General features: G+C 38.5%; 2 protein-coding genes across 4 annotated transcripts; both read left to right on the top strand.

Annotated features, from left to right (window-relative positions):
- Window positions 1–1,750: 1,750 nt before the first annotated feature.
- On the top strand, window positions 1,751–5,399 carry LOC120433211. The gene is made up of 4 exons (XM_039599105.1): window positions 1,751–1,867; window positions 2,062–2,403; window positions 2,558–2,842; window positions 5,299–5,399. The coding sequence occupies exons 1-4, from the start codon at window positions 1,813–1,815 to the stop codon at window positions 5,397–5,399; spliced, it is 783 nt and encodes a 260-aa protein (XP_039455039.1). The 5' UTR covers window positions 1,751–1,812.
- A 1,711-nt stretch (window positions 5,400–7,110) lies between these two features.
- On the top strand, window positions 7,111–13,587 carry LOC120433102. 3 transcript variants are annotated; one of them, XM_039598674.1, is made up of 10 exons: window positions 7,111–7,207; window positions 7,403–7,741; window positions 7,888–8,172; window positions 8,281–8,355; window positions 8,484–8,558; window positions 9,057–9,143; window positions 9,218–9,246; window positions 9,398–9,454; window positions 10,741–10,800; window positions 12,495–13,587. In XM_039598674.1, exons 1-10 carry the CDS (start codon window positions 7,147–7,149, stop codon window positions 12,615–12,617), a joined length of 1,191 nt encoding a protein of 396 aa, XP_039454608.1. In that variant the 5' UTR covers window positions 7,111–7,146; the 3' UTR covers window positions 12,618–13,587. The 3 variants fall into 3 exon arrangements, with proteins under 3 accessions (XP_039454608.1, XP_039454607.1, XP_039454609.1); XM_039598673.1 differs by having other exon boundaries at window positions 7,121–7,207; window positions 7,391–7,741; XM_039598675.1 differs by having other exon boundaries at window positions 7,121–7,207; window positions 7,391–7,741; window positions 7,888–8,160.
- The last annotated feature ends 935 nt before the right edge of the window (window positions 13,588–14,522 follow it).

Here is a 14,522-nt window from a genome sequence, read left to right on the forward strand (position 1 = left end):
GTTCTCTGCTTATAAAGAAGCTCACAGTTGAGGATGTTGGTCTTTATTACTGTCAACAATACAAAGTCAAATAGAAACCTGAACTCACACTCTGGTTTAACTCTGTTATTACCTGTGAGCATTTAAAACAGGATTTTTTTTTTTAGCTCAAACTCTTCTTGGAACAAAAACAGGAATCACAATGAAACTGATTAAGATAACATGACTAATTTGTCTGTGGTTATCTCACAATATATCATTATGTTCACCAGTGACTGACCATACAAGCTGATTTTAAAGAGTGTGATCAAACAGTGTTACAAAATGTCACCATAGTGACTGAAACTGACACATTCAGCCCTCAGGTATGGAAACAGGTGAGATCATGTTTTATGTTGTGTTATTGAATTTCATTCATCTGAATAAAAAACATTTTTTATTCATTTTTATTCTTTGTTGCAGGTGAAATTGTACTGCAGAACAAATTAATAATTGTCACAGTTCAGTTCTGTTAATCACACCTACATCACCTTCTTCCAAGACTTTTCTCATTTCCATAATTTGTTCCTTCTCGTTTTGTTCCTCCTTTGACTCAGTTTTTACTTTCAGGGTAAAAATTCATTTCAGTCAAACTTCATATTTAATTGACATCACTTCAAACTGAGGCTCCAAAGCAAAGGATGTTTCATTTCATTAAACACTTGTTGCCTCAACTTCTCTCTACTTGTGTCTCTTTCTCACCCCTCCAACTTACATTTCCATCCTTAGTTGGAGGAGTTTAGATGGAAGGAGACGAGTCAAAGATGTAGGAAATGAAAAATGGGCAGTTTTCAGTCAGCTCTCCTCAATCTATCTGATCTCGAGTTCCACTCATTTTCTCTGAACTTTTCAAGCTGTTTTTTTGTTTGTTGCACATTTCTTCACAACGTGTTTGAGCCTTTTCCTTCTGCTTGAAGACAATTTCTCTTTTTACATCCACCAAGAAACCACATACAGACTGTTTCTGTGCATTCAGGCCCTCCTTTCTGATCTCTAACATACATGTGACAATAAATACTTCATGTTTCTGTACATTTTTTAACTGTAACTTAAGAAATAAATTGATATTTGAAGTGAGAGAACAGATAGTTGGGTGGAGAGAGAGGCTCAGAGGCTTTGTGTTTCTGATGTTTATCTGATCATCATTACAGAGTCAAGCGTCCAGAGCTCTGCTGCTGCTGCAGTTCCCTCACTCTCACAGAAACACTTTCTCTCAGAAAGAAATTGCTTCATGTTAACAATGAGGAAGAGGAGGGTCTCAGTCCACTAAAATATCTTATCTGCTGTATTTTCTATAGCTGCACTTGGATATCTTTATCTCTTAGACATCAGTCAATATGTAGGAGTTTGACGCTTCGACTGTTTGTTCTTATGTGCTGTCTGTTTTCTAACAAGTTCTGTTAAAAGAAAGAGGATGGAAACATTTATCTTTACTAACAATCTTCACACATTCATCGTCCTCAGTCATCTTTTTTTATTTTCATGGTGTCAAACACGTCATTGACACAAATGGACACAATGTGCACCTGCTGAGTCTTCTTATCATTTCTCTTTACAATAGTTTTTCTTTATAAAAAATGCATTCATGAATTTCAGAGATGTAAATAGCTGATGAACCCTCTATGAAACATAAACATCAACAAAAAAGGGAAAGATCTGATAATTACTAAAGTTGTGGTGAGAATGTGACGACTGACAAATAACAGGAAGTACAAACAGTCTTAAAGAGTCATCAGCTCAGAGACTGTGACAGTCGAGATCGAGAACAAGAAAGAAGTGAGACAGAGAAGCACGATGGATGAATTCAGATGGATTCAAATGTTTTTATGTCTGATGATTCAGATTGCAGGTAAGAATACAGGAAACATTTTAATAGCAACAAAACTAAATATTGTCAATATCGTTACAGTCAATAACCTTTACAGTAAATAAGACAGCTGAGCATGCTCTGTTTATAAACTTGTGCCTGAAATGATCTTCACTCTGTAAAAGCTGCTGAACTCTAATTTATTTGTCTTTTTTTCTCTTCAATCTTCTCAACAGTATCTGTAAATGAAACATCCATGTTTATGAAAGTTGGAGGTGACGTCACTCTGCTTTGTCTAAATGTGATAGATGAGCAGAATAACTGTGATGGTACTACGTGGACGTTTGCTTCAAGAAACAAAGAAACAACAGTAGAGCTGATCAGACTTGGACAGATTGGTGAAGAAGCCAAAACTAAATCAGACAGACTGAGTGTTACAGCGAACTGTTCTCTGCTTATAAAGAAGCTCACAGTTGAGGATGTTGGTTTTTATTCCTGTCAACAATACAAAGTCGAGGAAACACCATCTAAACACACTCTGGTTCATCTGTCTCAGGTTGATCTCTCTGTTATTACCTGTGAGTATTTACATCAAAATAGTTTTAGCGCAAACTCTTCTTGGAACAAAAAACAATCATATTCATAACATTTAAATAATAATTAGTTAAAGTGATTAATATATCTGTCCTAATGCAGTTTTTGTGTCTCACATTTTTACATTATGTTCACCAGTGACTGAACATAAGGACACTGATAAGGTGAAGTTAAGCTGCTCTGTAGTGACATATGAACAGTGTCATCACACAGTGAAGTGGCTGCTTAAAGGTCAAGCTGTGGACAAAGAGAACAAACAAATAGTGACTTCACAGACTGACTGCTCCACCACTCTGTCTATTCTGGAGCATCATTACTTTAACTCATCACGTCATAAAATACTGAAGTGTGAAGTGACTGATACTAAAACAGGAAAAGTGCAGCTGTTTACCTTCAGCCATCAGACCTCAGGTGAGGAAACAGGTGAGATCATGATCAACTATTTAATATGACTAAAATCACCTAAAGCTTGAATTTACAACAGATGAAAAACATGGAAAAGTTTTAAGATAAGATAAGATAAGATAAGATGGCCTTTATTAGTCCCACAGGTGGGAAATTTGTTTTGTTACAGCAAAAGTGCAAAGTTATGTAGCAGAAATTAGAAAACACTGGAATGCAATAAAATACAATAAAATAAAATAAAATACTATATACAATAGAATAAAATAGAATAGAATAATATATACAATAGAATAAAATAGAAATACAAATACTATATACAACTGAGTAGGAAAATACAAAAACACAACTTCGTCAGAAGAAGAATTGCACGTATAGCAGTCTTATTGCACATGTGTGGGTTTGTGTGTTTGATCAGCTGCAAAAGTCTTTATTGTAGAGTCTGACAGCAGTGGGGAGGAAAGACCTGCGAAATCTCTCCGTCCCACACCGTGGGTGCCGCAGTCTCCCACTGAAGGAGCTGCTCAGTGCCTTCACAGTCTCATGCATGGGGTGGGAGATGTTGTCCATCAGGGATGACAGCTTAGCCACCATTCTCCTGTCACTCACCACCTCCACTGGGTCCAGAGGGCATCCTAGAGCAGAGCTGGCCCTTCGGATCAGCCTGTTCAGTCTCTTCCTGTCCCCAGCAGAGATGCTGCCCCCAGCAGACCACACCATAAAAGATGGCTGAGGCCACCACAGAGTCATAGAAGGTCTTCAGGAGTGGGCCCTCCACACCCAAACGACCTGAGTCTCCGCAGCAGGTACAGCCTGCTCTGCCCTTTCCTGTAGAGGGCGTCTGAGTTATGAGTCCAGTCCAGTTTGTTGTTCAGATGAACACCAAGGTACCTGTAGCTGTCCACAGCCTCGATGTCCATACCTTGGATGTTCAGTGGTTGCAGTGGAGGATGCTTGTGCCTGCGGAAGTCTACCACCAGCTCCTTGGTTTTACTGGCGTTGATCTGGAGGTAGTTCAGCTGGCACCAGTCCACAAAGTCTTGAGTCAGTCCTCTGTACTCCTTGTCGTCCCCCCATCAGTGATGAGGCCGACTATTGCAGAGTCATCAGAGAACTTCTGCAGAAAGCACTGGGTGGAGTTGTGGGAGAAGTCTGCAGTGTAGATGGTGAAGAGGAACGGAGCCAGAACCGTTCCCTGTGGGGCCCCGTGCACTGCAGGCGACCCTGTCTGACACACAGCCCTGAGTCCTCACATACTGTGGTCGGTCGGTGAGGTAGTCCAAAATCCAGGTAGTGAGGTGATGGTCCACTCCAGAGTTCTCCGGCTTGTCCTTCAGAACCGTGGGAAGAATAGTGTTAAAGGCACTGGAGAAATCAAAGAACATGATTCTCACAGTGCTCCCAGCGGTCTCCAGGTGAGCGAGGGAACGATGTAGGAGATGAATGACGGCATCATCCGCTCCAATGCCAGGCTGGTAGGCAAACTGAAGTGGGTCCAGTGATGAGCTCACAAGGCGCCGAAGCTGAGCCAGGACCAGCCGCTCCAGGGTCTTCATCAGGTGGGATGTCAGAGCCACCGGCCTGTAGCTGTTGAGGTCCTTGTGGCGTGAAGTCTTTGGCACTGGAACAACACAGGAAGTTTTCCAGAGCTGTGGGACTCTTCCCAGCCTCAGGCTCAGGTTGAAGAGGTGCTCCATCACACCACACAGTTGGTCCGCGCAGGACCTGACGACCCTCGAGCTGATGCCATCTGGACCCGCTGCCTTCTTGGCTTTAATCCTCCTCAGTTCCCTCCGAACCTGGGTGGTTAGTTCCTCTAGTCAGTTGGTTTTATCAGTTCCACGCTCCCAGCTCAAATCTAGAGGTGACAGGGCTTTCTCCATTGCTGCCCCGAGACTCTGGAATAGTCTTCCCCCCTTTATAAAATTCTCTTCATCCTTGGAAGTCTTTAAATCGAATCTTAAGACCTACTTATTTTCCAAGGCTTTCGGATCTCTTTAATATCCTTTTTAATTTGTCTACCTGGTCTCTTAGTTTACTGGATGGTGGTGTTCACATATGTGTGCCTGTGTGTGAATGCGTACAGTTTTGTATATGTATGTGCATATTTGCACTTACATTATATGCTATATACCTTTACATGTTTTACAATTCTTTTTAAAAAAAAATGTTTTCTTTCTATTTTAATTCTTTCATTATATTATTCCTTGTTCAGCACTTTGGCCGACACATGATGTCTTTTAAATGTGCTATATAAATAAAGATGACTTGACTTTATGTTGTGTTGTTTCATTTATTCAGGTGACGCAAAAACAACAAAGAAACCAGCCAGAAAAACTGAAACAACAAATTAAGATGTTACTAAAATTAAAATGACCAAAAATATTTGTTTATTGTGCTTTAAAAGTGGCCTTTTAAAGTATTTTTTAGTATCTTAAAGCACATGAAAAAATTATTATCTTTACTTTTTGTTCCAGATGATACATCAACAAAAATCCCAACTATGGAAAGTGAAAGCATGACAGCAAACAACAAATCATCAGGAGATTCACAACATGGTAACTCAACCATGTGTTAGTAAATGAAAAGTTAAAAATATACTGTAATGTATATTTGACTTTTTATGTTTCTATTTTGGTTTTTATATTTGTATGCCAGTCGTTTCATTACATTTATGTACATTTAGCTGAGTGACAGTCAGACATGTATCCTACAGGAAACATAAGATGGAAACTTTTGGTCTGACGATGTTTTCATTTTGTATTAAACATAAATATTAAATATAAATATCTGTCTCTGAATATCATGGCTGTGGGTGGAGATATATTTATTCATTGAATCACTGTCAGTAAAATCACACGTCTGAACTCAAACTTCAGACTGCACTGATCAACAACTTGCTCATAAAATCACTGCTGTTATGTTATCAGTATCATCTCATCTGGTTTTACACATTAAATGTCTTAGATATGATGTGTCCATTTTGCCCACAAGTGTGTGTGTGTGTGTGTGTGTGTGTGTGTGTGTGTGTGTGTGTGTGTGTGTGTGTGTTTCATGGTATTTTTGTTTTAGTCTGATTAAAGATGTTTTTAATTTCCCAATTGTGTTTTTGTCCAATGTACATTTTATAACGTGTTTAATGATCTTTAGAATCTGTATAAATATTCTGTTTTGTTTATGATAATTTGATCTCAATATTAAGACAGATTTCTATCCAGTTTCAGTGTTTGCTGCAGGTGAAACTGTATTTATGCAAAATAAATTATTAATTGTCACAGTTTAGGGCTGAGCTCTTTTTCATGTAGTACCCTTTTCTGTCCACCAGAGGTCCTCGGTCAGTCACTTTGTGTACAGTCACCTGTTAATCACACCTGCATCTCCCAAGGAATTTCTCATTCCTCTCATTTGTGCCTCCTCATTTTCTGTCCTGCATCCTCCTGACTGTGACTCATAAAATATAAATATCCTTAGTACACCATGATGAGAGGGTATTGTAATTCCCCAAACTCATTTGTAGAACAGAGGAGAGAGAAGAGAGAGATCCATTTAGTGATTGGTGAAACAAGACGAGTCAAAGATGGACAAACTGCAAAATGAGAAAATGGGTCCAAAACAGAGGCTTCATCAGTGTTTTAATCATTTATGTTTCTGATGTTTATCTGGTCATTAATACAGAGTCAAGCATCCAGAGCTCTGCTGCTGCTGCAGTTCATTCATTCTCACAGAAACACTTCCTCTTCAGCTCTCAGAAAGAAATAACTTCATGTTAACAATGAGGAAGAGGAGGGTCTCAGTCCACTAAAATATCTTATCTGCTGTATTTTCTATAGCTGCACTTGGATATCTTCATCTCTTAGACATCAGCCTGCATGTAGGAGTTTGACGCTTCGACTGTTTGTTCTTATGTGCTGTCTGTTTTCTAACAAGCTCTGTTAAAACAAAGAGGATGGAAACATTTATCTTTACTAACAATCTTCACACATTCATCGTCCTCAGTCATCTTTTTATTTTCATGGTGTCAAACACGTCATTGACACAAATGGACACAATGTGCACCTGCTGAGTCTTCTTATCATTTCTCTTTACAATAGTTTTTCTTTATAAAAAATGTCTTAGTGAATTTCAGAGATGTAAATAGCTGATGAACCCCTCTATGAAACATGAACATCAACAAAAAAGGGAAAGAACTGATAATTACTAAAGTTGTGGTGAGGATGTGACGACTGACAAATAACAGGAAGTTCAAACAGTCTTAAAGAGTCATCAGCTCAGAGACTGTGACAGTCGAGATCGAGAACAAGAAAGAAGTGAGACAGAGAAGCACGATGGATGAATTCAGATGGATTCAAATGTTTTTATGTCTGATGCTGATGATTCAGATTGCAGGTAAGAATACAGGAAACATTTTAATAGCTGTGAAACAGAATTTCATCAGTATTATTAGAATCACAAACCTTACAGTAAATAAGACAGCTGAGCATGCTCTGTTTATAAACTTGTGTCTGAAATGATCTTCACTCTGATTGTAAAAACTGCTGTATTCTAATTTATTTTCATATTTCTCTTCAATCTTCTCAACAGTATCTGTAAATGAAACATCCATGTTTATGAAAGTTGGAGGTGACGTCACTCTGCTTTGTCTAAATGTGATAGATGAGCAGAATAACTGTGATGGTACTACGTGGACCTTTACTCCAAGAAACAGAGAAACAGTAGAGCTGATCACACTTGGACAGATTGGTGAAGAAGCCAAAACTAAATCAGACAGACTGAGTGTTACAGCGAACTGTTCTCTGCTTATAAAGAAGCTCACAGTTGAGGATGTTGGTTTTTATTCCTGTCGACAATACAAAGTCGAGGAAACACCATCTAAACACACTCTGGTTCATCAGTCTTTGGTTGATCTCTCTGTTATTACCTGTGAGTATTTACATCAAAATAGTTTTAGCGCAAACTCTTCTTGGAACAAATAAACATTAATCATATTTATAATAATTAAACAATAATCAGTTAAAGTGTCCTAATGCCGTTTTTTGTCTTTCACATTATTACATTATGTTCACCAGTGACTGAACATAAGGACACTGATAAGGTGAAGTTAAGCTGCTCTGTGGTGACATATGCAGAGTGTCATCACACAGTGAAGTGGCTGCTTAAAGGTCAAGCTGTGGACAAAGAGAACAAACAAATAGTGACTTCACAGACTGACTGCTCCACCACTCTGTCTATTCTGGAGCATCATTACTTTAACTCATCACATCATAAAATACTGAAGTGTGAAGTGACTGATACTAAAACAGGAAAAGTGCAGCTGTTTACCTTCAGCCGTCAGACCTCAGGTGAGGAAACAGGTGAGATCATGATCAACTATTTAATACGACTAAAATCAGCTAAAGCTTGAATTTACAACAGATGAAAAACATGGAAAAGTTTTATGTTGTGTTGTTTCATTTATTCAGGTGACACAAAAACAACAAAGAAACCAGACAGAAAAACTGAAACAACCACAACAATTAAGACGCTTCTAAAATCAGGTGATGTTACTAAAACTAAGTTGACCAAAAATATTTATTTATTTTTCAGTTCAAAGTGGCCTTTTAATATGATTTACAGCACATGAAAAATACATTCTCTCTCTCTTTTTTTCAACTTGTAATTTCAGATGATACAACAACAAAAACTGTGGAAAGTGAAAGCACGACAGCAAACAACAAACCGTCAGGAGATTCACAACATGGTAACTCAACCATGTGTCTGCAAATGAAAAGTTAAAAATATACTGTAACGTATATTTTACTTTTTATGTTTCTATTTTGGTTTTTATATTTTTATTCCAGTCATTTCATTACATTTATGTACATTTAGCTGAGTGACAGTCAGACATGTATCCTACAGGAAACATAAGATGGAAACTTTTTTGTATGAAAATGTTTTCACTTTTGTATTAAACATAATAATCTGTCTCTGAATATCATGGCTGTGGGTGGAGATATATTTATTCATTTAATCACTGTCAGTAAAATCACGCGTCTGAACTCAAACTTTTCTGTTCCTGGGATTTTCTTTTTTTGTGGATAGAAATAAACTGATTTTGGTTCACATAATGTGAATGAAAGTGAATGTCTCTGACATTATACCAGCTGACCTTTCAAACATAGCAGCCCACTTTAATTATATTTTCCATATTTTAAACTAGAAAATGCTTCAGAGGTTTTTGTTTTTCTCCTTTTGCCAGGTGTCCTGTGGTTCATCATTCCAGCTGTGGGTTTGGTCTCACTCTTGATAGTTGTTGTGTTTTTCATCAGATGGAAGAGAACTAGAGGTGAGAAGATTTACAAATAAAACTTCTATAAGTTTTCAAGTGAATGTTACAGTTGACTTTTTGTGTCTTTACAGGAAACAAAACACAGATGGATGAAGATGCTGTGAGTTTTACTATAAATAATTAAATGTTTCTTCAACTGACATTAAATAAACAACAAATCAGATCATCTCTGAGGGATGTTAACAAGAACTAAACTGCCTTCACAGACACAGTTTACCACCTGATGTAACCAGATTATGTCTGTTTTTCAGGGACTGAGTTTAAACCCTGCAGAGACTCGGTCTGCTCCTCAAACCAGTCAGGACTCGGTGAGATCACACACTACACCCAGAGCAGAGTTACACCCACTTCTTCTTTAATGTGTTCTCTAAATGTAAATGCATGACACACTGAGACTCTGATGCTAGTATTACTATATTATACACATAATATATGATAAAATAATAAAGTATTTATGAAGAGTTGTTATTCTGAGAGACACATAGCAGATGATATCTGTTACCATGGTGCTGTGCTGTGTAGTATGCTGGCCCACAGCATGGCCTCACAGACTGCTGTGTATTTACTGAACTACATTGAGAGGACTTTAACAGTTTGACTGGCAGTATCACAGAATAGATCAATCTTACTAGCCAGGACTGCATGCTGCACTCAGAACAACGGGTCTTGGATCAGTGTGACCTGAAAAAACTGCTTAATACAAAGACGTAAGCCTTCAGGTCTGTGGAAATGGAGGAACTGAGGACCTACGGGTGCAGTTGAGAAACACCCACTGCTTGACTGTGACTTCTGAACAGATTAGAAAACTTCTGAAGAAACTACATAAAAACAATTCCGCTGAGGACCTGTGCTATCCAGCTGTCTGTCATCCTGAGTCACATTTACAACATGAATCTGAAGCAGGACAAGATTCCAATGTTATGGAAATCATCCTGTCCAGTTCCTATTTAACACCATCAGAGCTTAACAACTATCAAGTTTCTTCATTCACCTTCTACACCTCAGGTTCTGGGTTATATGCCACCTACACTCTGACAATTCTACAGTGGTTTGAAGTATTACTAATTGTAACAGCACAGAGCACTAGTGGATGATTTTGAGGAGTGGTCTGGGAGGAATGATCTGCTTCTGGATGTGAACAAGACCAGACAGATGGCAAAAGACTTCAGAAGGAAGATGATGGCTACATAACCAGTGTCTATCCTGGGAGGGTATTATTGTCTGTCTCTCTCTGTTTCCCCTGCGACTCCCCTGGTGACCTCTCCGTCTCTCACCCTATTATAGCTGGGATAGGCTCCAGCCCCTCTGTGACCCTGATAAAGATAAGAGGATTAGAATAGATATATGGAGTATGTTGATGTGCTGGAGGAGGTACAAGCATCTGGGCATCCACATCTGGCCATCTTCTCTAACAGACTGATTCAGCTCCACTGCACAAAGACTGAAACAAAAAACATTTCATATCCCGCATGTGATAATAATAATAATAATTATTATTATTATTATTATTATTATTATTATTATGGACAAATGGGTTAAATATTTCTCATCATCATTGGTCATGTGTCTGTATCTTCTTGTCTTCACTGTGTAGGTGGATCCTGAAGTTTCCTACGCTACCATCAGCTACACCAAGACCAACAATAAAGTTCGGGTAAGGTTTTTGTCTTTGTGTATTATTTATTTATTTATTTATTTGTTTGGTAACAGACAGTGTTGGGGAGTAACGGAATACATGTACCGCCGTTACGTATTCAGAATACAAAATATGAGTAACTGTATTCCGTTACAGTTACCGTTTAAAAAGGTGGTATTCAGAATACAGTTACTTTGTTGAAATAAATGGAATACACGGCGGTACTTTCCTGTTTCATATTGTCGCGGGTCCGGACTGTTTGGGTTTGTTTGACAGCTACGTTCTGTTGTTCCAGGCGGGAGCATTACGGTTGCCATGGTTACAGGGTGACGCGCTCTCTCTGCGTGTTTCCTGGGTGAGAGAGCGCTTTTTTTGTTGTTGTTGTTGTGCTAAGCTAATAGACAGAATGCTACAGGCATAGCTCTAAAGCATGTAGCCTGATGGGCAGTGTAGTCCGTGCTGCAGGGAGAATGGACTACCATACCCGTTATGTGTCTGTGAGCGAGGGAGGAGAGAAAGGAAAAGTCCGAGCTGTCACGGAGCAAAAACGGGAGCTGGAAGCATGTAAATATAATAATAACCACAGCAGCCAAGAAGAGTGCCTGACGAGCCCAGCTGTAAGTAAGCTATTAAGACTCAACTGTACACTGTGTTCGTGTTTTCCTCCGGAAAAATAAGTTCCGTTGGAGCAGCCTTTCAACGCCTCTCTCTGTCTCCGCAAGCAAAGTTGACCCAGACAACAAAGTAAAGCTAGTTTTTCGCTACCAGCCCGACACGAACCCGACGTATTAGCCAGAGGTCCCTTTACTACGTTTAGGAGCCGCGGACCTTCAGTAACAGTAATAAATCACAGCAATAGGACATTCATGTAGTTGTAAACAGCATGATAATATATTAAGTATTCCAAAGTATTCAGAATACGTTACTCTCATTGAGTAACGTAACGGAATACGTTACAGAATACATTTTGGGGCATGTATTCAGTATTCTGTAGTGGAATACATTTTAAAAGTAACCTTCCCAACACTGGTAACAGAAGTAAAAGCAGTAACTCCCCCCATAAGGGCAAGTGCTATATGTCAGCTATACACCATGCTAACGTCTGCCTGATGACATCAGCATTGTTTTCATAATCATCTGTCAGCATTGTTAATATGAAAGTCTAGTGTAGTGTATGAATCTTTGTGTGTCATTGTGAAGTCATGTAATGCACATTTGGTGTGACTCTGACCCGATCTACCTCCAAATTAAATCAGCTTGTGCTGTCATTGGTATCTACCATCGAAGACTCTGGGCTGCTAACAAACAGTCAGACAGTCAGAACCGATTACATACTTGTTTCGAGCGGAGAACTAGTTGAATAAAAGACAACAGTATATCTGTCAAGGCGCTGGATAACAATGAAAACGAGCCATCTCAAAAACATATTAATGTGCAATTTGTCCAAACTGTGATTCCGATTTAAACTTACATGTTAAAGTTAACTGAGCTGCAGCAAACATGTGAGTACAAAAGACTTGATGGACGACTTTAGCATGGGCAAAGAAAAAATACATCATGTTTTGGAGGTGATCCACATCACTGTCTTTAAAACTGAAAAATAAGGCATTGAAAACAGAAGGATGTGATCTCTAAGCGCCCTTCCAGTACTTCCATCAAAGTGCTTATCCACTTCAGGGTCACAGTGTTATGTTGCTTTTGTTTTCATGCAGGTTCAGGGTGATGATGAAGGTGATGCAGTGACCTACAGCACTGTGAAGGCTCATTCCTCTTCTGTTGCAGCCACTGCTGATCCCAGCAGCCTCTACTCTACTGTCAGTTTTTCAGCCACATAGTTCAAGTTGTTGACAAAAAGGACTCGCATTTAAGTGAAAGACTAATTTTGTGTTTGCATACAACAGATTGATAGCAACATGCTAATTAACGTAAATGATTAGATAGATACCATAATTATAACAAATATTTGGTTTCAAATCCAGAATCCTGCCTTTATAGCCTCCATTAAAATTAGCAATAAACTATATAAATAAATGTAAATAGAAACTTTTTGTTTATTTTCTTAATGAAATCAGACCAGTGTGTTTCTTTAATGTAATCCAAATGTGAATATCTAAATGCAACCACAAAGCCCTTTGTAAATATTATTGATGTAGTTATGCAATTATATTTTACAATATTTCATAGTAAAAAACTTTTCTGCAAACATTTTTACAATGTTAATATATTTGTAACTTACCAAAAAATAGAAATTGGTCCTGGTTAGTGCATGGAGTCTGGTGTAATGCTGAGCCTTATTTTATATGTATTGTTTCAGTTCCAGAGTTTTGGTGTCCGTTTTGATGACCAAGATGAAGTCTTGGTGGGTTTTTTCTATTATTAAGAGTTGGTGTCTTTTTCTTTTCTTTTTTAGATCCCTCAGGGTTTCCTCTGTCTCATCTCCATCCTTTACTCTCTCTGTTATCATGTTTAGTGCGAGTCCTGGCTCTAGTTTTAGTTCCCATTTATTTCCTGTTGTACTTTGAAGTTGACTGTTCTTTCATATCTCGCATTAGTCCTATTCGCTCTGCCCTGATTGTCTTCATCTGTGTTTATCCTCAACCTCAACTAGTCCTCAGTGTATATAAAGTCCTGTCCTCCCCCTTTATCTTTCCCTCATTTGTTAATCTTGTGATTCTGGTGTCACCTTGGACTTTTGCTCAGTTCCTTCCACATTCAGTTCTCAATCTTGTTTTTGTTACATTTTAATATGAGCAGTTGAATAACATTTTTTAAAGTCTACTGTGTACTATTTTTTTCTGCACATAAATAAACATCTATATCTTTTAACTCATTTGTTTATTTTTTAATACTGTTTTATGCTACTAATGTCTTGTCACTATTACAGCTAGCATCCACCTGACCGTGTGTAGGTCTCTGTTGTCCCAAGAGAATAGCTCTGATAGGTATAAGGATTTTCTCAAAGGATGTCTAAATAGCCTCTTGATTTTAAAACTTGACTTGGTGAGCAATAATTAACCCCCTGGTTAGTTTAGCACAGCTTTATTGGGTTTAGGTTTTGAAACACTGGGATTTACCACTGTAAGGGCAGATTTCTTTATTCTATTGATAACATATTATAACAATATCACTTTGTCACTTAGGATAGCTTTACATCTGTGTCTTATGTTTCCACACACACAGTGAGGTCACTGTGAGGAGGTCAGAGATCCAGGCGCCGTGTGTGGGGGTGTTGGACAGAGAGGTAGTGGGGGCCTGGGGTTTGTCTGTGGGAGGCAGGGAGGTGACGGCAGGGTTGTAATTCTTTGAAGGGAAAGTTTTCCACAACAAGCTGAACTGAAGGTATAGACTCACGTGATGTGTTGTGTAACGTTTTTATCTGTGTGTGTATATAAGAGGTCAGGGCGGCCATCATTAGAGACCTGTTTGGCGTTTGACCGGAGCGTTTCTCTCCATATTGCAACATGTAATTAAACCCACCTCAAAAAGACACTCACCAGGTGTTTGTAGTTTATTCACAATTTCCACGACACCACACAGCCAGCCTGAATGCATTTTAGATGCATCCTGAAGCTAGATCAGTTTAGTTGCAAAACTCATTGTCAAATCAATGGTCAATTTTCAATTTCCATTACTGTAACTATAAAATACTGAAGCTGAAAACCTTTGTGGATCCTTGAGCTGTTAAATGAGCTTTGTAGTATTAAAATAATTTATATAGTGAGAAACTTGTTCTTAATTAA

Source organism: Oreochromis aureus, linkage group 15, assembly GCF_013358895.1.
Source record: "Oreochromis aureus strain Israel breed Guangdong linkage group 15, ZZ_aureus, whole genome shotgun sequence".
In the NCBI taxonomy this organism is placed as follows: Eukaryota; Metazoa; Chordata; class Actinopteri; order Cichliformes; family Cichlidae; genus Oreochromis; species Oreochromis aureus.